General features: G+C 38.2%; 1 protein-coding gene across 5 annotated transcripts in view; it reads left to right on the forward strand.

Annotated features, from left to right (window-relative positions):
• Positions 1-25,334, forward strand: part of SYT14 (synaptotagmin XIV) — a 224,936-nt gene that overhangs the window by 147,476 nt on the left and 52,126 nt on the right. For all 5 annotated transcript variants that reach the window (XM_011938208.1, XM_011938182.1, XM_011938188.1 and 2 more), the window contains 2 exons: positions 2,298-2,569; positions 7,993-8,442. In XM_011938208.1, the coding sequence (XP_011793598.1) occupies positions 2,298-2,569; positions 7,993-8,442 (722 nt within the window). The remainder of the gene's footprint in view (positions 1-2,297; positions 2,570-7,992; positions 8,443-25,334) is intronic.

Here is a 25,334-nt window from a genome sequence, read left to right on the forward strand (position 1 = left end):
CAGTATTTAGGTATTACCCTTTAATTGGGTGGCTAATTAAATATGCACTTTTAAAGGGGCAGAGGATGTCAGTTTAATGATTGATAAACTTTGTCTTATCCCTTGAGAATATATTTGGAAACAGCAGAAAATCCAAATATTGTTGTTTTTTCTTTTTCTTTAACAAGTAGGGATTTGTCTCAGCCATCAAGTTTGGAGGTAGGTATTTAGTGATGTTTCAGATACCCGGACTTTTCATTTTCCTGCTTCTGCCTTCCTAGCTTTCATTCTCGTACTTACCACTGTATGGTCACAAGGTAGCTGCTACTCCTCCAAGAAGGAAGCAGGGGAAAGGCAAAGGGACAAAGGGGCATGCTAGTAGAGTCTGGCTGCTTTTATCAGGAAAACAAAACTTTCCTGGAAGGTTCACTCTGAAATCTGCTTAGATCTCATTGGCCACTCCTAATCGGAATGCTGCTTAGGAGAAAAAGAGGTTATGAATGGAGTCAAATCAGTCTGTCAGTGGTGGCAGCCACACATCCTTACCCACCCCACATATATGGATCAAGCTAATTAACCGCCTAAAACCACTTGTCTCTTTACTATTCTGTAATTCTGTGGGTTATTTTGCTATGACTTACAACATGTCTAATCTGTCTTCTTGAATTTAGCTTCAACTATATTAATTCAGCCACTTTTTTACTTTTTGCTTATGTTATAAACTAAAGTTAGTACAGCTAACTTTGTGGATTCTGCATCTGTGAATTCAACCAACCTCAGATGGAAAATATTTGAAAAAATGTGTGGTTTCATCTGTACCAAACATATCAGACTTTTTCTTATTATTTCCCAAACAATACAGTATTACAACATTTACATAGCATTCACATTGTGTTAGATATTGTAAGTAACATTGAGATGATTTAAAGTATGTGGGAGGATGTACTTAGGTTATATGTAAATACTACACCATTTTGTAACAGGTACTTGAGCATTTTTGCATTTTGGTATTTGAGAGGGAACGGTGGGGTTAGAACCAGTTCCCCACATATACTGAGAGATGACTCTGTGGATAGACTATTAGACTCACTAGGTAAGACATTTAGCTTTACTTTTTTTTCAAAATTGGGGCCTCTGAGCAAATATGTAAATTTGTGCTACATTTGTGCAAATTATTATTTTTCATTTGAACCAAGCCTTATGGTAATTTTTAAATGAAGCTTATAGTTCTTATGTAACTTTTTATCTTAGGAAGAACAGAGGAACTATTGAATATTTGAACTGAACTCCGTAACAATGATAATACAAACTACTGTTTCAGGGTCCCTTGAGAAAAGAGATGCACAGTTCATTAAAAGAAAAAAAAAAAGATCAGTGTTTACATTTAATGTTTAGTATTGCATTCAGAATTTATCTACAAAGACTTAGCTGTTCTTAAATTATGTACTGGGCTCTATTTCCCTCCTGTCCCCAACTCTGTCCTTGTTCACAGATACATTTATTCTCAATCACTGAGATAAATAATTGAGGTAAAAATTAAAAGGATCATTTTAGAGTGAAAGAAAATGTGATTTCATTTCTTGCTAGAGGTAGAGATGCCTACTATAGGCAAGATGGAGTCATAATTTACAAAGAATACAGACACAGATGTAGAGTGGGATAGAGTGCCATTATAATGGAGAAGAGACAGAACACAGCCTCCAATCTTTGCTGATTGATGGATGTTAGCAAACAGGGAATGGGCCTGATACACAGTGCACATCATTTTAGGATTCTGGATCCAGGACAGACGTAGAAAAACATTTCTGACACCGCCAGCTGAATGCTAGTTTAAGTTCATCTCAGTAACTGAAGAACATAGGTGAGTTCTTGTTGAACACAGTTGAAGAACAAGCAGAGATATTATGTTTGTTTTTCCAACCATATTTGTATTGCTTTGACCCTAGGGTGGCCACAGATCACAGGGTAACAGATGAAGTATGTATACATCAGGATTGTTTTGAGAGAGACAAATAAATACACTGTTTAACTAATACTTATCACTGCCTCATTTTTATGGTATGTAACAGGATCTTTCTTTGTATATGACTTTTATTTTTCCTAATCTTATTATGCAGGAGGTGAGGAGTGGGAAACCAGATTATTCTATTTGTGCCTCTGAACTAGGGAAGAAGAGAAGTCATTAGTAAATCTAATAGTTATGTTGCCATCAATTTTTTGATCCAGTTTTCAAAAGTTATTTACAGTTATTGTGTATAACACTATACTGCGTGTTGAGGCTAATTGGAAACAGTGACCAGATTCTTAATCATTATCAGGAAACTGCATTCAGAGAATGAGAAGAACACCCCCGCTGGATGAATTGCAGCCACCACCATATCAGGATGACAGTGGTTCTCCCCATCTGTCATGTACACCCTCAGAAATTGGGGACAGTAAATGTGAATTTTCCCACTGCAGCAACAGTCCAAGATGTTCATATAACAAGTGCCCAAGTGAAGGAAGCACAGGTCATGAAATAGAAAGTTTTCATAATAAAGGATATGAAGAAGATGTTCCAAGTGACAGCACTGCAGTCCTGAGCCCTGAAGTAAGTAAAAGCACATAGAAGTTTGAAAATGAATGTTATTTGGAGGATAATAATCCTGTGCTTCTCCTCTTGGTAAGAAGAATTGATTTTATCACTATCTTATTCCTTTGTAACTTATAGTACCAGTATCCATCCTTAATCTAATCTTTATCCAACAAACTTATCAGGAATGTCCCAACTAGTCTTCAACTGCCCCCACTCCCCAACCCCAAGCCCCACCACCAAAGGAAGATGGGTACCTACAGATGTTTTTTTTTTAACACTTTGTATAAAACATTCTAGAATAATTGATTTTATCATTTATTTCATCTTGAGGCTACTATTTGTATTATTTTATTTTATTTTGGATTTTTTTTTTTACTATTAGGAGGTTACTCAGTGTTTCACAAGTCTTTCATAATCTTATTGTATTTTCATATCATAGAAAATACAAGGGATAAATGATGATTAGCTTTACTAATGAAATTTGAATCCATGGCTTCATGCATTCAGAGTGGCTGGTTAGTTGGGCTTTAAGTTTACTTACTATTTTGGAGCAAAAATGTGAAAATGACAATAAAAATAATTTTGTGGCCGTTTTGAAGTATTAGTGTATTCTAAAAAGAATTTGTTTTAATGTTTCTGTCATAATGAAAACAATAAAGGCAATCTAGAGGTTTTATAATTTAGTATTTAGATTTACTTTCAAGTTTTTTTGTTTTTGTTTTTGAGACAGGGTCTCGCTCTGTCACTCAGAACAGAGTGTAGTGGTGCAATCACAGCTCACTGCAGCTTCCTCCCATCTCAGCTTCCCAAGTAACTGATACTACAGGTGTGTACCACCACACCCACAAATTTTTTAATTTTTTTGTAGAGACAGGGTTTCACTATGTTGCCCAGGCTGGTCTCAAATTCCTGGGCTCAAACAGTCTTCATGCTTCAGCCTTCCAAAGTGCTGGGTTTGCAGGCATGAGCCACTGCACCCAGCCTACTTAAAAGTTTTAGATTGCAAGTTTTTATTGCTTTTTTTCCAGACAACATTCAGTAATACTGAAATATGTCCGTATTCTTACCAGACGAATTTTCAGATCTGCTGCCAAAATTAAATAATAGATGTAGTTTCCTAATACCCAGAACAATTAAGCTATGGATTAATTAAGCTATGGATAGAATTTCCTTAATTTTAAGTTTTTCTTTTATAATTGTTAAAAATACCTTGTATCTGTTATTGCTTTTTTAGTATTTCTAGTATTACAGTATCTGACCTAGAAGAAAATTGTACATTGATATTTTAAGTTTAATATATCGTTATTTTATTATTTTTCATGATGTATGTTTCTTTGTGTTCCATTACCTAAACAAATTTGAGACAACTGTTTTGTAGCTTTGTAAACTACATATACAGCTCACAAGTTAACAGTGAAGCCTGGATTGTGGGATTAATAAACAACAACAATAATACTATCACCACTGTGTCAGGAATTTTGCTATGAGCTTTATGTAGTCTGCTCATTTAATTCTAACAACCACATCTTTAGGAAGTTATTATTTCCATTTTATAAATGAAAACATTAAGAGTCAGAGAGCTAAACAATTTGACTAAGTACAAGCAGCTCTTAAATAGTGGAACTACAGTTCAAACCCAGGTCTTTCTGACTGCCAAAACGGTGCTCTTAACAACTATATTATATTGTCTTTTTTGATCCAAAACGTTGTGTGAGAAATTACTTTGATTCAGTGGTACCCTCCAAACATTACCAGGCAAACTCTCTCAGAGGACTAAAGGACCAAAGTAAGATGCTCAAATTATGTATGTGTGTGTGTGAGAGAGAGAGAGAGAGAGAGTGTGTATGTTTTAATCCATTTCACATACAAAGCAAGAAGTAAGAGGAGCTAGATGAAATCAGAAATCCGTTAACACACCTAGGGATAAGCTGCAAGTGGGTATAGGTAGCAAGACCACATTGTGTGAGTCCTGGTTTATGCAGTGCCCATACATCCTATCTCACTGTCTCTTCCATCAGCATTCCTATTTATGATGTAACAAGGACCAGAGTTGAGATTTGAACAAGAGTACCAAGAGCCAACAGCACACACTTGTTCGTTTTGTGGGAGAGATATAGTTATACTCCTGGCCGTCACTTAAACTTTTGTCAGTTAGCCTGCTAGGCAGTTGTAGGTTTTATCTGCATTTCTTAAGTAGAGGACATGGGTGACAGAGCTGTCAGCCCAGAGGCTGCACGATCGTGGCTTGTGCATTTCATCCCTTTCTATAGGTAACACTCATTTGATCCATCATATTTTCTATTTAATCTTTCTTTGGCATATAAGTTATTAACTATTTGTATTTAATATCTTATGAATTCTGCCTATGTCTCACAAGCTGCTTCTTAACTCACTATCTATAGTTATCACACACTGTGAGTTTTGTCCGTATTTCAGAAGCTGCTAACTTGCTATCTGTAACCACTTCTTTGGAATTTCCTCCATCCTGCTTATTTTTGTGTCTTCTGTAGTAGCATTGAATGTACTCAAACAATATAGCAAATGCACATTACAGAAATATTTAGATATGAATGGTGATAGCCTATGCTAATGTAAAATTCACTTTTGTGGTTTTTCAAGTTTATTTTGCATCCTTGTAATAGATATTATGTGTCAGATAGAAAATTCTCACTTTTCTCTTGGTTTAATCCAGGCTGTAGATATCTTAGAGCCTATCCACATACATGATTAAACTGAGAGAGGAGAGAAGGTTCAGAAGAATTTCATGGGAAGGAGTTTATAAACGCTGTTGATGACCTATTGCTATCTAAATAAAGTTTTTTTAAAACTGGTCCAGATACCTTGCAAGGAAGGATTGTTTGCTTATTGCCTATTTTCAGAATACAAATAATGTCTTTTATCTGTAAATGTTCCACCCTTTCAACACTGGGTTTCGCAAGAATTGTTGGCATGTTTGAAAAAAAAAGAAAAAACAATCAGGGAGGCACCAAGAGAAACAAAGTTGAAAAATAGCTATCTAGGACCTGATAAACATTTTTATTGCCTGAAAATCTTAGCTGTCATGATGCTGTTTTAGAAAATCTTTAATTGAAATACCAAAACCATGTAATTAATAATCTTTTAATTACCAATTATAAAGTAGTATACATTAAAACATTTTGCTCTAAACTGTAAATTTTAATAGAATAAGAATATGTTTTGATTTTCTCATACTACATTAAAAACTGAATTCTCTTATAGGAATTTATTCCTTCCCCCCAAGTATTGTTCTTCTGTTGTTTTTTTCCCCCATACATTATACCAACTAGCATGTAAGATTTATAAGACCAAGGACTAACTGGGCATGGTGACTCCACACCTGTAATACCAGCACTTTGGGAAGCCGAGGCAGGAGGGTTACTTGAGCCCAAGAGTTTGAGACCAGCCTGGGTAACATAGTAAGACTTTTGTCTCTACTAAAAATCAGAAAATTTAGCCAGGTGTGGTGGTGTGTGCCTGTGGTTCCAGCTATTCAGGAGGCTGAGGCAGGAAGATTACTTGAGCATGGGGGCCAAGGCTGCAGTGAGCTGTGATTGTGCCATTGCACTCCAGCCTGGTTGACAAAGCAAGACTCTGTGTCAAAAAAAAATTAAGGACTCATGTCTTTTTAGTTCTCTCTGCAGAAAGAAGCACTCTCCTGACCTAAAATAGGGCTTGGCACATAGTAGGTACAGTAGTTACGGTACATGTTAAGCTGCTACAACAAAAAGACCCCTCAGCCCCCACCAAATACAATGGCTAAGGAACACAGAAACTTATTTCTCTTTTGTTTAACAACAGTGCAGGGTGAGCAGGGGGCTTTGCTCTATGAGATTATTCAGGGACCCAGTTCCTTCTCTTCTGTTGCTCTGCCTTGCCCTAGGGTATTGTCCTAGTCTACATGGTCTGAGCAGACCCACACATCCTGACTGTATATCTGCTTGTGAGAAGAGTGAGACAGAGAGTGGAGAGCAAGTAATTTCTTATATAAACCTGATCTGGATGTTTCACACATAAATTATTTTTGCCTCCCATTGGCCGAAGCTGAGTCATGTAGTTGTATGAGCTATAATAGAGGCACTGAAGTATAGTCTCTTATGGACAGTGTTTTTTCTTTTTTTTTTTTTTACACAAAGTCTCACTCTGTCACTGAGACTGTAGTCCACTGGCATGATCTTGGCTCACTGCAACTTCTGCCTCCCTGGCTCGAGCGATTCTCCTGCCTCACCCACCTGAGTAGCTGGGACTACAGGCACCTACCACCCATACCCAGTTAAGTTTTGTATTTTTAGTAGAGATGGGGTTTCACCATGTTGTCCAGGCTGGTCTCAAACTCCTGACCTCAAGTGATCTGCCCACCTCAGCTCCCCAAATCTTGTGGGTAGTATTTCTAGCTAACACTCAGGAAGATTTTGTTTTGTTTTGTTTTGTTTTGTAAATGGAAAAAGAGAAGACAGATTCAGTAGTATTCAGTGCCACTCAAAGTTCAGAAAGTTTAAAAAATTTATTAAATTGGCCCACATTTTGAAATGAGAATTATTTAAGATTTATTAAAATACTTGAAGAGGCAGAGTGGTATAGTTGAAAGGTCAGAGACCTAGGTTTGACATTGTTGGTAACTAGCTAAAACCGCTATTACATTCTAGATAGATAGACTGGCAGGAATTTGAGACAATTACAGAAAAAATGGTTATAATTTCTTTTAATTTCATAATTAAAATGTACCATTTCAGCCTTTCTTGAACTTTTAAAATGTGTGTTCTGTCATTTTAAATAGTCATTAACGTTAGAAAATAATGTGTTTTTAATTGTGGTTAGAAATTGAAGTAAATATAGTCTATGTTATGGAAAGTAAATATTTGCTGAGATTTTGAGACCTTTATTTATGCTTTCACATTTCCATTGATTTTTAAGTCTAAATATCTTTATATTTTATTACAGATTGGGGTGTTTTAGAACAAACTCTGAAAACAGAGCCAAATTTTTCAATAGCATTATACTTTTACTTATGTTCTGTTCCTCTGCAGCCTGATACTGTGCTGTCAATGGCATTGTTTATAACATTGAAAGTAAAATGTAGTAGTTTTCTACAAAAGGAGCAGATATACCCACTAAAAGATGTATTTTAAATTATCGTTTATAAAAACATACATCACACTTTCTCAGAATTGTAATGGTGAATATTAAATTCTAAACGTGTCTTTATTATCATAAGTTTTGAGTTTAACTTAACTGCTTATAGTAATCTCATCCTATAGGGTTGCTTTTGGTTGTAGTTGACTGTTAATTGTTATTGTATTACTTTCTTTGTGGCAGAATTGTTTTCACATCTTCCTTCTAAAGAAACATCAAGTATTTATTGACATGCTAGGTTAAATAATTGAGTTAAAAACTCTAACATTTAAATTTTCTTTTCTTAGGATATGTCAGCTCAAGGATCATCATCACAGCTTCCTAAACCTTTTGATCCTGAGCCAGAAGCTAAATATGGCACACTGGATGTGACTTTTGACTATGACTCACAAGAACAGAAGCTTCTGGTAACAGTGACAGCTGTCACAGACATCCCAACATATAACAGGACAGGTGGCAACTCATGGCAAGTACACCTTGTTCTTCTACCTATAAAGAAACAGAGAGCAAAAACCAGCATCCAGAGAGGACCATGCCCTGTCTTCACAGAAACATTTAAATTTAATCATGTTGAATCTGAGATGATTGGAAATTATGCAGTTCGGTTTAGACTGTATGGTGTACATCGCATGAAAAAAGAAAAGATTGTGGGGGAAAAGATTTTTTATTTAACAAAATTGAATCTTCAAGGGAAAATGTCATTGCCTGTGATATTGGAACCTTCTTACAATCATTCTGTGAGTATCTCATCAAATGGCCTGAATACAGTTTATGTTTATGGTTTATAGTGTGCACAATTTTAAAAATCTTTAATCAAGCCAACAAGTTTGTCAGTCTATTTTTTAACATAGTAATCATGCCTTTTCAAAAATATCTAAGCCCTGGATAGATAGATATACTTTTTCTTACCTAAAAAAATTGCCCTTGAAGATAATTTGTGATTTATGTCTTTTATTTTATCCTTCACAGAGTTTGGCCCAGGGTTTTACATGTTTGTTTTTTTGTTGAACATTTATTAAATGTTTGATTATGAAGTCATCCAAACTCCTTATATAATTTTTTTTCCAGGTTAAAATTAGGCAATGCATTCAGAAGTATCAGCCCCATATATTATTTGCTATATGGCAGAAAGGATTTGCCCTTACAGAATATGTACTGCTCCCTAGGTCATGACTGGATATGTTTCCAGAACTTCTGTGAAATTATTTTAAAGTTTCAAAATAAATCTGGCCTCAGTAGACTTTCCACCCTTTTTAAACAGATTGTGAAGTATTTCAAGAGAACCCTTAAGCTTAGTACTTTGAGCTAGTTCTCTCTTTTCTCTTTTTGTCCTCCAGATGATAATCACATATAAATCTCTCTCGGTCTTCATATTTTAAAGTAAATTCCCACAAGGCATTGCAAATCACAGGAGAGAAATGTGTGCACTATTTATTTAAACCAGGGAGATACATTATGCCACATTTAGATTATGAAAAAATCTGTGATATGTTATAAGTGTGCATTACGGTTTATATTTATTCCTCTCTGTTATTTTGAAAACAAAGCATTTTTAAAATATAAATATACAGATTTTAGAATAGATTTATATTTTAAAATAAAGGTATACTATTTTAGTGTTGTTTTAAGCTTTTAAATGTGTAAGCTTCAGTCCAAGTAGTTTAGGGTCTCATTTTACACCAGGCAACATTTTATGTTGTAGGAACTTCATTCACAGTCAGACCATACCAGTTTAACTAAATGATTTTAATGTCTTTAAGTACAAAATGATGATCGTAAATATAGTATATTCATATGGGTTTCTAGGATAAGAATTAATATCTTTTGGGAAAATTGATAACTTGTTATCCTTTTAAATTTTCAGAATTATCATTTTGGGGAAATGCCTTTTTAAAATAATAGCAGCAGCTTATAAGAGGGGAGAAAAAAGAGTACAGGCAGTATTTCAGGGGGGAAAGAACAAATTTTTCATAAAATTTAATAATCTACAGTTATTAATATGATTTCTAAACTTTTTCATTATTTGGTCTGGGTGATCACTAGTTATTCTGTGGAAAATACACCCTTATCTAGAAATAACTTATTTAAATTAGCAGAGAAAGACTGTCATCAAGAGGTATGTAATTTATCTGTTCCCAATTGTGTTTTAATTACATTCATTTCACAAAGAGAATGAAGTCATAGAAAATAATGCTGTCTTATCTCTGTTCAAACTAAGCAATTTTTTAATGGACCTACATTACATGTGTTAGCTTCTAGTCATTGATTCTATAATCTTTTTCTGCCAACCAGTACAATAATTGAGGAAAAAGTGCTAAATAAATAGCTTGTAAGACATAACATTTCTTTTTTATTAACTTTTATTTTAAGTTCAGGGGTACATGTGCAGGTTTGTTATATAGGTAAACTTGTGTCATAGGGGTTTGTTTTACAGATTATTTCATCACCCAGGTATAAAGCCCAGGACCTAATAGTTAATTTTGCTGATCTTCTATCTTCTCCCACCCGCCACCCTCTGATACGCCCCATTGTCTGTTGTTCCTCTCTAAAGATGTAACATTTGTATTTGAATAAAACTATCCATCTTCTGCCCTTAGAGAATATTTTCTCTGTGTTGACATGCTTCTCAAATTTAGTACCCTGTATTTAATTATTCTTCTTTGTTGCTTTCCTTCTTTCTCCACCTTCTCAAATCTCATTGATTCCTTTTGGCTTCTGTGCTATCAGTTATTTAGTTGTGAAAATATACCAATAGAATGTGTATATTCTATATATACTATAGTATTAATGTTCTCTTTGCTTAAGTTTTAATATTAACTTTGTGGGGAGATCTTGTGATTACAGTTTACTTGGGTGAGTTTGGCTCTAATTTTTGTAAGATGTAGTAATATATCTGTAAGAGATATATTCATAATTAAACATTTGTTCTAGTTGCTTTTTTTTCCCCCAGAGTCAGGGTCTCACTCTGGGAAAAGTCAGGGTCACCCAGGCTGGGGTGTAGTAGTGCAATAATGGCTGACTGTAGCCTGAAACTCCTGGGCTTAAACGATCCTCCCACTTCAGCCTGTCAAATAGTTAGGACTACAGGTGCACACCACCAGGCCTGGCTAATTTTTTTTTTTTAGAGATGGGGTCTTGCTATGTTGTCCAGGCTGGTCTTGAACTCCTGGCCTGAAGCGATTCTCCCACATCAATCTCCCAAAATGCTGGGATTACAGGCTTGAGGCAGCATGCCAGGCCTTCTGGTAGCTTTTGAATACTTACTTATTATTGTTGTCATTTTTGTTGTAAGGATATTAGCCTTTTGGCAAGGAAAATTTTAATCCAGCCAAAGAACTTGCAAACTACCATTAAAACACATTTAAGCTTACAGTTTTTTTCATAGATAATAGGAAAATAGAATTTTGCATATAAAATTTAGTTTTATAGCTAGTTTTGCAGGAACTGATTGAGAGAAAAAAAGACCAATGTCACCAAAATGACTTTCTGAGGACTAAACAGTGGGTTTCCCTGAGAATAAGATTAAAGTTTAACATTAAGGCCGGGGTGCAGTGGCTCATGCCTGTAATCCCAGCGCTTTGGGAGGCTGAGGCAGGTGGATCACGAGGTCAGGAGATTGAGACCATCCTAGCTAACATGGTGAAACCCCATCTCTACTAAAAATACAGAAAATTAGCCAGGTGTGGTGATGTGCACCTATAGTCCCAGCTACTTGGGAGGCTGAGGCAGGAGAATGGTGTGAACCCAGGAGGCGGAGCTTGCAGTGAGCCAAGATCGCGCCACTGCTCTCCAGCCTGGGTGACAGAGCAAGACTCCATCTTAAAAAAAAAAAAAAAATTAAAATACCATTTGAAGTGTTCCTTCTTGATCATTGCATGATAGAAAATATACTAAGAGTTAAAAAGCATAATTTCTTTCTACTGACTAGCCATGTAAACTAAGTAAATCATCTGATCATTTTGGGTATCAGGTTTCTCATTAGTGAAATGAGAGGATTAGACCAAGTGATCTCTAAAGGCCTATCCATCTCTGATATTATCTAATTATGCTAGTATATGTTGGGGAAGGAGTTAGGTAGGAACAGAAATTGGTGAATTTTAGATGAGTTTTGTATGCTTGATATGACATTTTGTGGCAGACACGTATTATGTTTTCTCACTCTTCCACCTTTTCAGTAACTATCTGAGAATAACTATGTCTACCTCCCTAAGGTAAGCCATAAGTTGACTTTCCCAGTCTCACTGGTAGGTACGGCAGGAGCTGTGTGACCTAGACTCTGCCACTCATATTCATTTTCAAGAAACCTCAATACAGACTGAACAAAGAAGCAGGCACTGCACTCAGATCATGTTTCCATGAAGTTGATGGTGGAGGTATCTGGTTTTCAGAGGCAATAGTAACTCTGTTATAAAATAGCTCTGCTGATGCAGAAATGGTATTGGTGCTGGGCCACTAACAGTTGCAATAGAGAAAAGTCCTTGGCAGAAAAGAATCCAGTGAGAACAGCAGCAGGTTCTCCTCACCCGACCAATTCTGTAGTATGGTTTTTAGACTTTATTCTTGAGAAGCTTAATCATTAACTTGGTTCTTTATTCATCCCTATTCCTTTAATAAATTACTATTCCACTTAATGAGTCAGTTAGCTTCTGTTGTTTTCAAATAAGAATCGTGAAATAGGCATATGGTTTACTATTAACTTGCTTTAGTACTGTCTTATGCCAAACTCAGTAGCTAGAATGTTGTCAGTTATCCTTCCTACCATGGTATATATCCCTCTCATAATTTGAACTCTTCTTACATACTCAGTTTTGTTCAGATGGCACTCTTTCTTAGCATATAACCCCGATTAATTTCTTCACTTGGATTTTTGGTACTATATTACTCTCTGTAACAGTTGCATAAAGTAGCCTTTCCCTTTTTCCTCATCCTGGTTTTACGTCTAATTGCAGCTTATTAGATTTGTTAATATTATTATATTTGATTGATTAATAATGAAACTTTATTCTTTCTCTCACAACATACACACAACCCTTCCTGTACAAACAGTATTTAATTAGCCTGATCTCTTTGGAGTGGCTAGCAATAATAGTAGTGAGGTTACCTACACATTGGACAGTTCTCATAATATAGGAATCTTTATTAAATCCTTGGTTTACTTTAAATAATATATATGGTTTTTGGTGAGTTGCCTTTTAGGAAAACTGATATTTGACAAAGCTGTGTTGTATTTCATCTTGAAATAAGGTTCTCTACATTAATAGATGAGCTGCAGGCATACCTGTTAAGTTTTTTTTCTGTAGACAAATGGTTCTCAAAGTACGATTCCTGGACCAATAACATCATCACATAGGAACTTGATAGAAGTGCAGATTCTCAGTCCCTCTCTGAAACTTTCTGAATTAAAAAAAAACTCTGAGGGTAGGGCCCAGCAATCTGCATTTTAACAAGCACTGTACATTATTCTGATACACATTAAAGTTTGTGAATCACTGCTTTTGACCAGGGTTTGCAAACTATGACTTGTGAGTCAACTGTGGCATGTAGCCTGCTTTGGTAAGGTCTGTTGCTCCTCTCTGCAAAAGCAGCATAAATTACCACTCTGTTGAACTCAGGTGTGGCCACATGACTTGCTTTTAACTTCTGCTCATAACCTTTAAGAATCAGAATAATGCTTTCACTATTATGGAAGCATGTGTGGAAATGGAGCCTCTTTGAGCTTTGAAGGAAGCCTCTGTTGCCGGTCCAAAATCCGTATGTTGTATAAGGAGGAAGTAAACCATTGTTGAATTAAACTGCTGAGAATTTGGAGTTCTCTGTTACTATAGCATAATCTACCCTTGCTGATAAAACATTTGCTCTTCTGACTAAGGAGTACATTAACCCCTGTGGGAAGAGAAGCAGATGAAGCAGGTAATATAGTTTGGATGTCCCCTCCAAATCTCATGTTGAACATGTTGAAATGTAATCCCCAGTGTTGGAGGCGGGGCCTGGTGGGAGGTGATTGGATCCTGGGGGCAGATTTCTCACAAATGGTTTATTTTAGCACCATCCTCTTGCTGCTGTCCTCACGATAATAAATTATTTATCATGAGATCTGATTGTTTAAAGGTCTGTAGTGTCTCCCCCTCTCTCACTCTTGCTCTCTTCATGTAACATGCCTGCTTCCATTTTTGCCTTCTGCTGAGAGTAAAAGCTCCCAGTGGCCTCCCCAGAAGCTGAGCAGATTGCTGCACCATGCTTGTACAGCCTACAGAACTGTGAGCCAATTCAACCTCTTTTCTTTAAATTGCCCAGGTACGTCTTTATAACAACATAAGAATGGCCTAACACAGTAGGGAATTGACTAATGCAGTTGCCTTCTTCTGAAAGAATCTAAGGCACCATATGTGTTCCAGATTCGATTACCTGGGAAGCAGACTCTGAGAGGGAGTTTAGTGTGCCAAATGTTTGTTAAGGAGTGCTCTTGGGATTCATACTTGTAAAAGAGAGGAGATGGAAGCAGGATTGGGCAGAGAGAAGTCAAGCTGCAGTGCACGCCCAATGACAGTCTTAGCCAACCCCCAGGGAACTCTGGAACTGAAAGAGTCCTTTAGAGTTGTCCCCATTTGGGCTGAGATGGCTAGGCCTTTATACTCCCATCAGTCAGTCATTGGATATTGGTTGCCCCTTGTATTAGTCCGTTCTCCTGACGCTAATAAAGACATACACAAGACTAGGTAATTTATAAAGGAAAGAGGTTTAATTGACTCACAGTTCCACAGGGCTGGGGAGGCATCTTGAAACTTAAAATCATGGCAGAAGGGGAAGCAAACATGTCCTTCTCCACATGGCAGCAACAAGGAGAAGTGCCAAGGAAAAGGGGGAAAAGCCCCTTATAAAACAATCAGACCTCGTGAGAACTCACTCACTGTTATGAGAACAGCATGAGAGTAACAGCCCCCATGATTAAATTACGTCCCACAGGGTTCCTCCCATGGAAGCGGGATTATGGGAACAATTCAAGGTGAGACTTGGGTGGGGAAACCGCCAAACCATATCATTCCGCCCCTGGCTCCCCACCACCAAATCTCATATCCTCACATTTCAAAACAAAATGCTGCCTTCCCAACAGTCCCCCAAAGTCTTAACTCATTCCAGCATTAAGTCAAAAGTCCAAGTCCAAAATCTCATCTGAGACAAGGCAAGGCCCTTCCACCTATGAGCCTGTAAAATAAAAAGCAAGTTAGTTACTTCTTAGATGAAATGGGGGTACAGGCATTGGGTAAATACACCCATTCCAAGTGGGAGAAATTGGTCAAAAAAAAGGGGCTGCAGGCCCCATGCCAAGTCCAAAATCCAACAGAGCAGTCATTAAATATTAAAATTCCAAAATGATCTGCTTTGACTCCATGTCTCACATCCAGGTCATGCCGATGCAAGAGAAGGGCTCCCACAGCCTTGGGCACCCCTGAAAGGATGACCTTGGGTGAGGCAGTTCTTTACAGTTGAGTCAGTTCCTGAAGGGACTGACATTGAAGGCTGTCTTCCAACAGCACTACCAACAGCTAGGGCAACAGTCTCTTCGTAGATAGATAGGGAATTATCTATTGACAATTACAATTGTCAGCTACAATTCAAGGTGAGACTTGGGTGGGGAAACAGCCAAACCATATCTTTCCACCCTCGGCCCCTCCCAAATCTTATGTCCTCACAATTCAAAAGAAAACCATATTGACATTCTATTGACAGTGTATCACAGTGTCTGTCAGAGCTATAAATCTGGACAGTATAAAAAAAATACTGTATTTGATTTTTTTTAACTGGAAGGCAGACAGGGCAGATGGAAAGAAATGTAAGAATGCTAATATGCTAATGTAGTTAAGAAAAATGACTAACCCTCTCCTATTTAACTTAGAGAAGGATTATTTAGAAAATAATCAGCAAGGAAGAAATATTTATGTAAAGTTCAACTATTCATTTTATTTCATTTTTTCTATTAAATTTATGTAAGGTAAAATGGATTTTTAAATAAAATAGCTATAGTTTGATCCCATTTTTATAAAAGTATTTCTATTCCTTTTTCTGTTAGTATATATTCATAGAATGATGCCTGCAGAATGTTTACCTAATAGCAATTTATGAGTGGTTTAGGTTTATGGTGATTTTTTTTACTTCTATCTTTGTTTATTTCTGTCTTTGTTTAATTATTTGTGATAATCATTTGTCAGTTAAAAAATGGAGAGTCAGAAAGGGCCAGGGAATTTGGACCCTGGTCAGTTTGGTGGAGATGAATAAGTAGATAAGTTTCTAGCTGGATTCTTTAAGATAAGTGAAAGGATGGGAGAAAAGACAGGACCATAGTGAAAACTTAAATTTTCTTAAGTTCTAATGATAGAGGGTACTTAATATTTTCTTAGATGTGTGTATATCATTAAATCTGACTCTCACACTTCTATGTGAATACAAAGCAGTTCTGGAAGTAGACATGAGAGTAGATGATTGTCTTGGATGAGAAGAGAAGATCTTCAGGAACTCCTAGATTTAAAAATTGGAGAAAAGAGAGGTAAAGTAGGAAGAAAGAGGCAGTAAGAGATCATGAAAGCCAAGAATGAAATTCATGAAGGAAGGAATAATCAGTTTTGTCAGATGTTGCTGATGGAAAGAATAATCTGAATATTAAAAACTGTGTGTTGGATTTAGGATATGGAAGTCATAGATAGCTTTTCAGGGGCTAATTTTGATACTGTGAAGGGGCTAGAATCCAAACGAGAGTGGCAGTCATTTAGACATTTTTTTCACCTAATCTGGCTATAACAATAGGAAGAAAAAGAGGACAGTATTTGGAAAGTGAGGGTTTAGGGAGAATGTTTTTGAGTTGAGGAGAGCCTTGGGCATGTTTAAATATTAATGCAAATGATTTGATTAAAAAAAGGACAAATAACTGAAGAGAGCCATTAATCAATGTGTTTGGGATAAACAGAGAGGCAAAAGTGTTAGAGTATTTTCAAGAGATTTATTTAAATGGTAGATCATGAAATGAATAAAGAGAGAAGTAAAGCCAGAAAGGGGATTATGGGCAGGAGAAGTAGAAAGGTTAGTGGACTGAAAGTCCCAGGGATATCAAGAAAGAGATGTGAGAGGAGTAGCTAAGCAAGAAGTGTTGAAGGATGGCAGACTGTGGTTGAAAGGGGAATGTTTTCAGTTCATTTGAAGTGGAAGGAGAAGGGTCCAGAGTGTGATGGTGGAAGTGGGCATCTGAGATAGAGTAAAAGGTACAATTACTGGAGAGGGATACTTGTCAAGAGGGCTGGATTCTTAGATAGGCTGAGTGGACATGGAATTTACAAAAGATGATGACAGAAGTTGAAGTGTAAAAAAAAGGTTGAATTCAGAATCAAATTTTCAAGAAAAAAACAACTGCATGAAAAAGTGGGCAAAGGATATGAAACAGACACTTCTCAAAAGAAGATACTGATGCGGCCAACAAACATATGAAAAAAAGCTCATCATCCCTGGTATTAGAGAAATGCAAATCAAAACCACAATGAGATAACATTGTGTATTAGAACACCAATTAGAATGGTGATCATTAAAAAGGCAGAAAACAGGCCGGGCACAGTGGCTCACACCTGTAATCCCAGCACTTTGGGAGGCTGAGGTGGGCAGATCATGAGGTCAGGAGGTTGAAACCATCCTGACCAACATGGTGAAATCCTGTCTCTACTAAAATACAAAAAATTAGCCAGGCATGGTCACACACACCTGTAGTCCCAGCTACTTGGGAGGCTGAGGCAGGGGAATCGCTTAAACCTGGGAGGTGGAGGTTGCAGTGAGCCGAGATTGCACCACTGCATTCCAGCTTGGCAACAGAGCAAGACTCTGTCTCAAAAAACAAAAACAAAACAGCAACAAAAGTCAGGAAACAACAAATGGTAGAGAAATAAGAATGCTTTTACACTGTTGGTGGGAGTATAGATTAGTTCAACCATTGTGGAAGACAATGTGGTGATTCCTCAAGGACCTAGAACTAGAAATCCCATTTTGCCCAGCAATCCCATTACTGGGTATATACCCAAAGGATTATAAATCATTCTACTATAGATACGTACACGTATGTTTATTGCAGCACTGTTCACAATAGCAAAACTTGGTACTAACCCAAATGCCCATCAATGATAGACTGGATAAAGAAAATGTGGCATATACACACCATGGAATACTATGCAGCCATTAAAAAGGATGAGTTCATGTCCTTTGCAGGGACATGGATGAAGCTGGAAACCATTATTCTCAGCAAACTAACACAGGAACAGAAAACCAAACACTGCATGTTCTCACTCACAAGTGGGAGTTGAACAGTGAGAACACATGGACACAGGGAGAGCAACATCACACACTGAGGCCTGTGAGGGGGTTGGGGGCTAGGGGAGGGATAGCATGAGGAGAAATACCTAATGTAGATGATGGGTTGACGGTTGCAGCAAACCATCATGGCACGTGTATACCTATGTAACAAACCTGCACATTCTGCACATGTATCCCAGAACTTGAAGTATAATAAAAAAAAATTTTCAAAAGAAGGTTGAATCAAGGACCATTTCCTCAAGGAATAAAGAAGAAATGTTCACGGAATGAAGATGAAATGTCCAGGAGGACAAAATAGGAGGACAGGATGATACAAACTTTAAAGGAAAATAGTTGTTGAACTTTTAAAGGAGCAATGCTTAAGAAGCAGCAGAGAACTTTGCTTCCTGATCTTGAGTCACTTGGGATATGAGGGAATAACCAGATTGAAAAGTCAAGAGGGAATGAAGTATCCTCAGGGAAGAATTCTGTTTCAATTAAACAAGGTGTTGGGAGTCCAAAGCAAAGACTAAAGTTCTAGAAGAGTTTATCATATGTCAGGAGTACCAAGGAGACGTAGTAAAGGATTATACTAAAATGTCAATCTCAGTCATAATTTGATTCTATTTAAATCTCACATTTCACTTTAAGTCTAATTTAAATCATACCTTTATAGAAATGTATTAGATTGTTAATATTATTATTCGTTTTTGAGACGGAGTTTCGCTCTTGTTGCCCAGACTGGAGTGCAATGGCGCAATCTCGGCTCACCACAACCCCCGCATTCTGGGTTCGAGCAATTCTCATGCCTCAGCCTCCTGAGTAGCTGGGATTATGGGCATACGCCACCATGCCCAGCTAACTTTGTATTTTTAGTAAAGTGGTGTTTCTCCATGTTGGTCAGGCTTGTCTTGAACTCCCGACCTCAGGTGATCTGTCCGCCTCAGCCTCCCAAAGTGCTGGGATTACAGGTTTGAGCCACCACATTAACATAAACCATTTAACTTATCTATGTTTGTAAACCCAAAATCCAGTACTAATTTTCACATGTGTCCATGTGAAGAGACCACCAAACAGGCTTTGTGTGAGCAATAAAGCTTTTTAATCACCTGGGTGCAGGTGGGCTGAGTCCAAAAAGAGAGAAGAGAGATAGGGGTGAAGCCGTTTTATAGGATTTGTGTGGGTAGTGGAAAATGGGATCTGTTGCCTTTTGATGGCCCTTCCAGTGAATGACTCCAGCTTCCTTTGGAAGTAAAGCAGCCTTGAGAAGAGTTTTTATTAAAGAGGCATTAATGATGGAGGACCCTTGAGTAGTGAAGAAACCTCTTTTTGCCTATATGACAGCATGGTGGTGCGGGATATGGAAGGCATTTTTAGAGTCAGTATAAATATTGATGCATAGTCTTTTTCAAGAGTGAGGGCTCGAGTTAAGGCAATGAGTTTGGCTTGCTGAGAGATAGTGGAGGGGGCCAGAAAGTATATGTGTCAGGTGTGAGGAAGAAAATAGATTTTGCAAGTTATGAGAACTGTAGAGAGTGAGTTGAGCATAGTTTTTTATTTTGAGGGCCTCTAAAAGTATTAAAGCAGCGACAGCTGCCGTACGCAGATGTGAGAGCTAGGCTAAAACAATAAGGTCAAGTTGTCTGGACCAAAAGGCTACAGGGTGTGGTCCCAGCTCTTGTGTAAGAATTCCGTCTGCATAGCCCTGCACTTCGGCTGTGTGTAATGAAAAGGGAATGATGAGTTAGGGAGAGCTAGTGTGGGAGCTGTTGTTTAAGGAATGGAAAGGGGAGTGGGAAAAGGATTTAGGATTTATGGGGTCAGCTAGGCTTATCTAGAACAGAATAATGGGTTGTGGAGGGAGGTATTGAGGATAGGAGAGTATATGGGTTTGGCACCATGGGGTCGATAGGCAAAACAATTTGGTTGATAAGGCGCAGATCCTGAACTAACTTGTAAGACTTGTCCGGTTTTCTTGGACAGGCAAAATGGGGAATTGTAAGGAGAGTTTATAGGCTTTAAAAGGTCATGTTGTAACAGGCAAGTGATAACAGGCTTTAATTCCTTTAAAGTGTACTGTGGAATGGGATATTGGCATTGAGTGGCGGTAAGGGTGATTAGGTTTTAATGGGATGGTAAGGGGTGCATGATCGGTTGCTAAGGAAGGAGTAGAGGTGTCCCATACTTGTGGTTAAGGTGGGGAGATACAAGGGGAGGATGTGAAGGAGGCTTTGAACTGGGGAAAAGGGTGGCAATGAGGTGTGGCTGTAGCCTAGGAATAGTCAGGGAAGCAGATAATTTAGTTAAAATGTCTTGACCTAATAAGGGAGGTGGGCAGGTGGGGATAACTAAAAAGGAGTGCATAAAAGACTGTTGTTCAAGTTGGCACCAGAGTTGGGGAGTTTTAAGAGGTTTAGAAACCTGGCCGTCAATACCCACAATGGTTACGGAGGCAAAGGAAATAGGCCCTTGAAAGGAAGGTAATGTGAAGTTGGTAGCCTCCGTATTGATTAAGAAGGGAACAGACTTACCTTCCACTGTAAGAGTTACCAAAAGCATCTGTGATGGTCCGGGAGGCTTCTGAGGCAATCGGGCAGTGTCAGTCTTCAGCTGCTAAGCCAAGAAGATCTGGGAAGGAGTCAGTCAGAGAGCCTTGGGCTAGAGTTCCAGGGGCTCTGGGAGTTGCTGCCCGGCAAGCTGGACAGTTGGATTTCCAGTGGGTTCCCACACAGATGGGACATGGCTTAGGAGGAATCCCAGGCTGTGGGCATTTCTTGGCCCAGTGGCCAGATTTCCAGCACTTAAAGCAAGATCCTGGGGCAGCAGGTCCTGAAGCAACGCCTGACCACTGTGGCTTTGGCATTTTGAAATTTTTGTGTGCTGGAGATATGGCTGAGGTTTCTCTCATAGTAGAGGCAGGTAATTGCAACTCTTCTCTATTATTGTACATCTTGAAGGCAAGGTTAATTAAGTCCTGTTGTGGGGTTTGAGGGCTGGAATTTAATTTTTGGAGCTTTATTTAATGTTGGGAGTGGACTGGGCAATAAAATGCATATTGAGAATAAGATGGCCTTCTGACCCTTCAGGGTCTAGGGCTGTAAGGCATCTAAGGGTTGTTGCCAAACGGGCCATGAACTGGGCTGGGTTTTTATATTTGATGAAAAAGAGCCTAAACACTAACTGATGTGGGAGAGGTCAGATAAAGAAAAAGGAGCATTAACCTTTACTATGCCTTTAGCTCTAGCCACCTCTTTAAGAGGAAATTTTTTGGCAGGTTGGAGAGGGCTAGTCACGGAACGAAACTGTAAGCTGGACCAGGTGTGAGGAGGGGAGGTGATAAAAGGATTATAGGCTGAGGAAGAATTGCTCAGCCTAGCGAGGAGCAGCCTGGGGAGGGGAGAGATCACATGGGTCTGTAGAAAAGGAAGATTGGAAAGACTTAGCAACGCTTGGGGTTGAGACTGAGAGGATAGGCGGAAGGGAAAGAAGGAAGATTTGGGATGAGTTGCATTGGGAACAGAGACTAGGGAGGGACCGATGTGTAAAAGAATGCCTGGACATCAGGCAACTCAGACCATTTGCCCATTTTACAAGAATTATCTAGATCTTGTAGGATGGAAAAATCGAAAGTGCCGTTTTCTGGCTATTTGAAACCATTGTCGAGTTTGTATTGGGGTTAAGCAACATTGTAGAAGAAAATAAGGCATTTAGGTTTTAGGTCAGGTGTGAGTTGTAGAGGTTTTAAGTTCTTGAGAAACAGACTAAGGGAGAAGAAGGAGGAATGGAGGGTGGAAGTTTGCCTATAGTGAAGGAGGCAGGCCCAGAGAAAAGAGAGGGTAGAGACACAGAGAGAAGGGTTGGGGGGTGCTTGCCCCCCAGGAAAGTGGTACCACTAAGGGTGAAGGATCAAGGCAAGCGTCCCCACAGTGATCAGACACCTCTGAAACGTGGGTGAATGATCAAGCAGGCGTCCCTGCAGTTTAAACACCTTGATTAAACACCAAGGGAAGACTGTCTTCCCAAGTCTGTTACCGGTGCCAGAGTTTTGGGTTCACGGATAAAACTTGTCTCCTCTGTCTCTACCAGAAAAGGAAAGGAACTGAAATTAAGAAAAGGGAGAGATTGAAGGATGGCACCAAGGTTGAAAGGAAAAAGAGGTTGAGGGATAGTGAGAGAGGTTGGAGAAGAGTAAAAAGAAGCCACTTAGCCATTTTAAAATTGGTGAGATGTTCCTTGGGCTGGTTGGTGTGAGGACTCGAGGTGGGCGGGGGATCTTTCTCACAGAGCGTGGAGCAGGAGGACAGGGGATTGATCTCCCAAGGGAGGTCCCCCAATCCGAGTCACGGCACCAAATTTCACACGCGTCCATGTGAAGAGACCACCCAACAGGCTTTGTGGGAGCAATAAAGCTTTTTAATCACCTGGGTGCAGGTGGGCTGAGTCCCAAAAGAGAGTCAGCGAAGGGAGATAGGGGTGGGGCTGTTTTATAGGATTTGGGTGGGTAGTGGAAAATTACAGTCAAAGGGGGTTGTTCTCTGGTGGGCGGGGTGGGGGGGGTCACAAGGTACTCAGTGGGGGAGCTTCTGAGCCAGGAGAAGGAATTTCACAAGGTAATGTCATCAGTTAAGGCAGAAACTGACCATTTTCACTTCTTTTGACATTCTTCAGTTACTTCAGGCCATCTGGATGTGTATGTGCAGGCTTGGGCCCAGAGGCCTGATGCTAATTATTGCTGTATAAATGTTGAATGAATGGATGGGTGAGTAAGTTCATAGGATATGTATATTATCTCTGAGTTTATTGCCTCTGGTCTCATTTTGCAGCTAATCTTGTATTATTGAACTTGGTTTTGTTTTGTTTTGAGATAGAGTCTCGCTCTGTTGCCAGGCTGGAGTACAGTGGCACAATCTCAGCTCACTGCAACCTCCACCTCCCAGGTTCCTGGTTTCAAGTGATTTTCCTGCCTCACCCTCCCAAGTAGCCAGGACCACAGGTATGTGCCACCATGTCTGGCTAATTTTTGTATTTTTGGTAGAGGTGGAGTTTCACCATGTTGGCCAGGCTGGTCTCGAACTCCTGACTTCAAGTGATCTGCCCACCTTGGCCTCCCAAAGTGTTGGGATTACAGGCATGAGCCACCGTGCCCAGCCTGAACTCGTTTTGTATCTTCATCTAGATTTTAAACACTTGGAGAAGAGAGACTGTTTTATTTGTATAGTAGTTTTCATAGCATCTAAAACACAGGTGTTCAATGAACACTTACTAAATTTATTCATCAACATGTTCAAGTGAATCTGATCATTCTTAAATTCTTATTCAGTTTCATATAATATAATATTATTTCTTGAGAGGTGTCAGTATCCTGGCCCTACTAAGAATCTTTTATAACCTGGGATACAATAAGCATGCATCTCAGGGTATTTAAACACATCAGGAGTTGTTTTATTTTTAAATAATAATTGATTAATTAGGGATATATGTGCATACGCCATTTCTCAGTCAAAACATAATGCCACAGACTCTTAAAAGTGAGCTACTTTATGACTTACTACAATGATGAACTTGTAGATAGTTGTAATTTTAACCTTTAATTTCTAAAATTCCTATGTGTCAGAAATAGCCTATCTTTTATGTTAATGGATTAAATCAATTTAAATCAATTCAGTTTGATGTTTATACTGTTATTTTTATTTTTAAGAGGTAAATTATTGCTGATACTCTATAATTCAGTTATGTGTCCCTATAAGAATCATACTTTATATGATTAGGAAATACCTTTCAAAACTTAGCTTCATCCATTTTCATATTCACTATAATTCACAACTACCATTGTCAGCAAAAATCTACATTTTCTGAATGGAGATTACTCTTCTTCTTTGTAAAACAATTTGTAATAAATACTTCATGATAAACTAATAATCACAGTTGAAAATTACTACATGAAGGAGAAAGCTACATGTGTTTTAGTTCCCTAGACAACAACAGTAATGAATCATGGCTCACTTTAGTATAAAACTCAATGATTATAGACCTATTTAGAGACAGTTATTCACAGAGAAAGTAAATGAGCATATATTATTAGTTGAGAGGAATAACTGCAGGCTCACACAAAGAATTGTTATCAGATAAATCTTTTAGTGAAAGGAAGAAACTAAAACAGGTCATAAAAGAAAGCCTTTTGTTTAAGTCAGATTTTTAGTTTTGTAGGAAAAAATTCAAGTTTAAAGGTCAAGTCTCAAGAAATTTTGAACATGCAGGAAAATTGAGTGAGAAAAACTGAAATTTCAGTATGTAAAACTGCTTTTTAAAGTATTTAATATAGAGAATAAAGAACGTCAAGCAACTAAATTGGGATTCATTTTGTTGAACCATCCAAATGCTAATCCCTTCACTGTCAGCATACCAACAAGTGTGTATTATGTTTTTCAAAAATGAGCCAGAAAATTAACGAATAAGCTTAAAGTGCAGGTATTGTTTTCCTTTGCTGCTCTATTTTATTTTAAGCAATTTATTTCTTCAAGATACCAACTTTAGTTGTTTGCAATGCTAATGAGAGAGATTAACAAATGTTTTATGGAAAGGGAATACTACTTGACCATTTTATGGTAGATTATAACAGATAAATGGGTCCAAGCAAGCAGCATATTCTATAATTAAGTACACTGTAAAATTTATTAAATTGAGAAAGAGGAGATAAAATAGTGTTTCTTATAAAAACATCATAGGGAGACACATTCAAATTCTAAATATTAACTGTTATTCCAAAAATTGTTTCTTTGGGAGTATCTAGATTATGGCCATCCCGAAAACATGCCTTCTTCATTATTATCAACATCTATGAAATGATACATATTTTACTTTAAGGAAGCATTTTTATTACATTACAGTGTTCCCAAGTAAGTTCCCTTTTGTGTTGATTTTTTGTTTTTGTTTTTTTTTTGTTTTTGTTTTTTGAGATGGAGTCTTGCTTTTGTCACCCAGGCTGGAGTGCAATGGCGTGTTCTCGGCTCACTGCAACCTCCACCTCCCAGTTCAAGTGATTCTCCTGCTTCAGCCTCCCGAGTAGCTGGGATAACAGGCACGCGCCACCATGCCTGGCTAATATTTTTGTATTTTTAGTAGAGACAAGGTTTCGTCATGTTGGCCAGGCTGGTCTTGAACTACTGACCTCAGGTGATCCATCTGCCTCGGCTAATTGCTTAATAATAATAGAATAGGCCGGGCGCGGTGGCTCAAGCCTGTAATCCCAGCACTTTGGGAGGCCGAGATGGGCGGATCACAAGGTCAGGAGATCGAGACCATCCTG

This window comes from Colobus angolensis, unplaced genomic scaffold (assembly GCF_000951035.1).
Source record: "Colobus angolensis palliatus isolate OR3802 unplaced genomic scaffold, Cang.pa_1.0 Scaffold100, whole genome shotgun sequence".
NCBI classification, from domain to species: Eukaryota; Metazoa; Chordata; class Mammalia; order Primates; family Cercopithecidae; genus Colobus; species Colobus angolensis.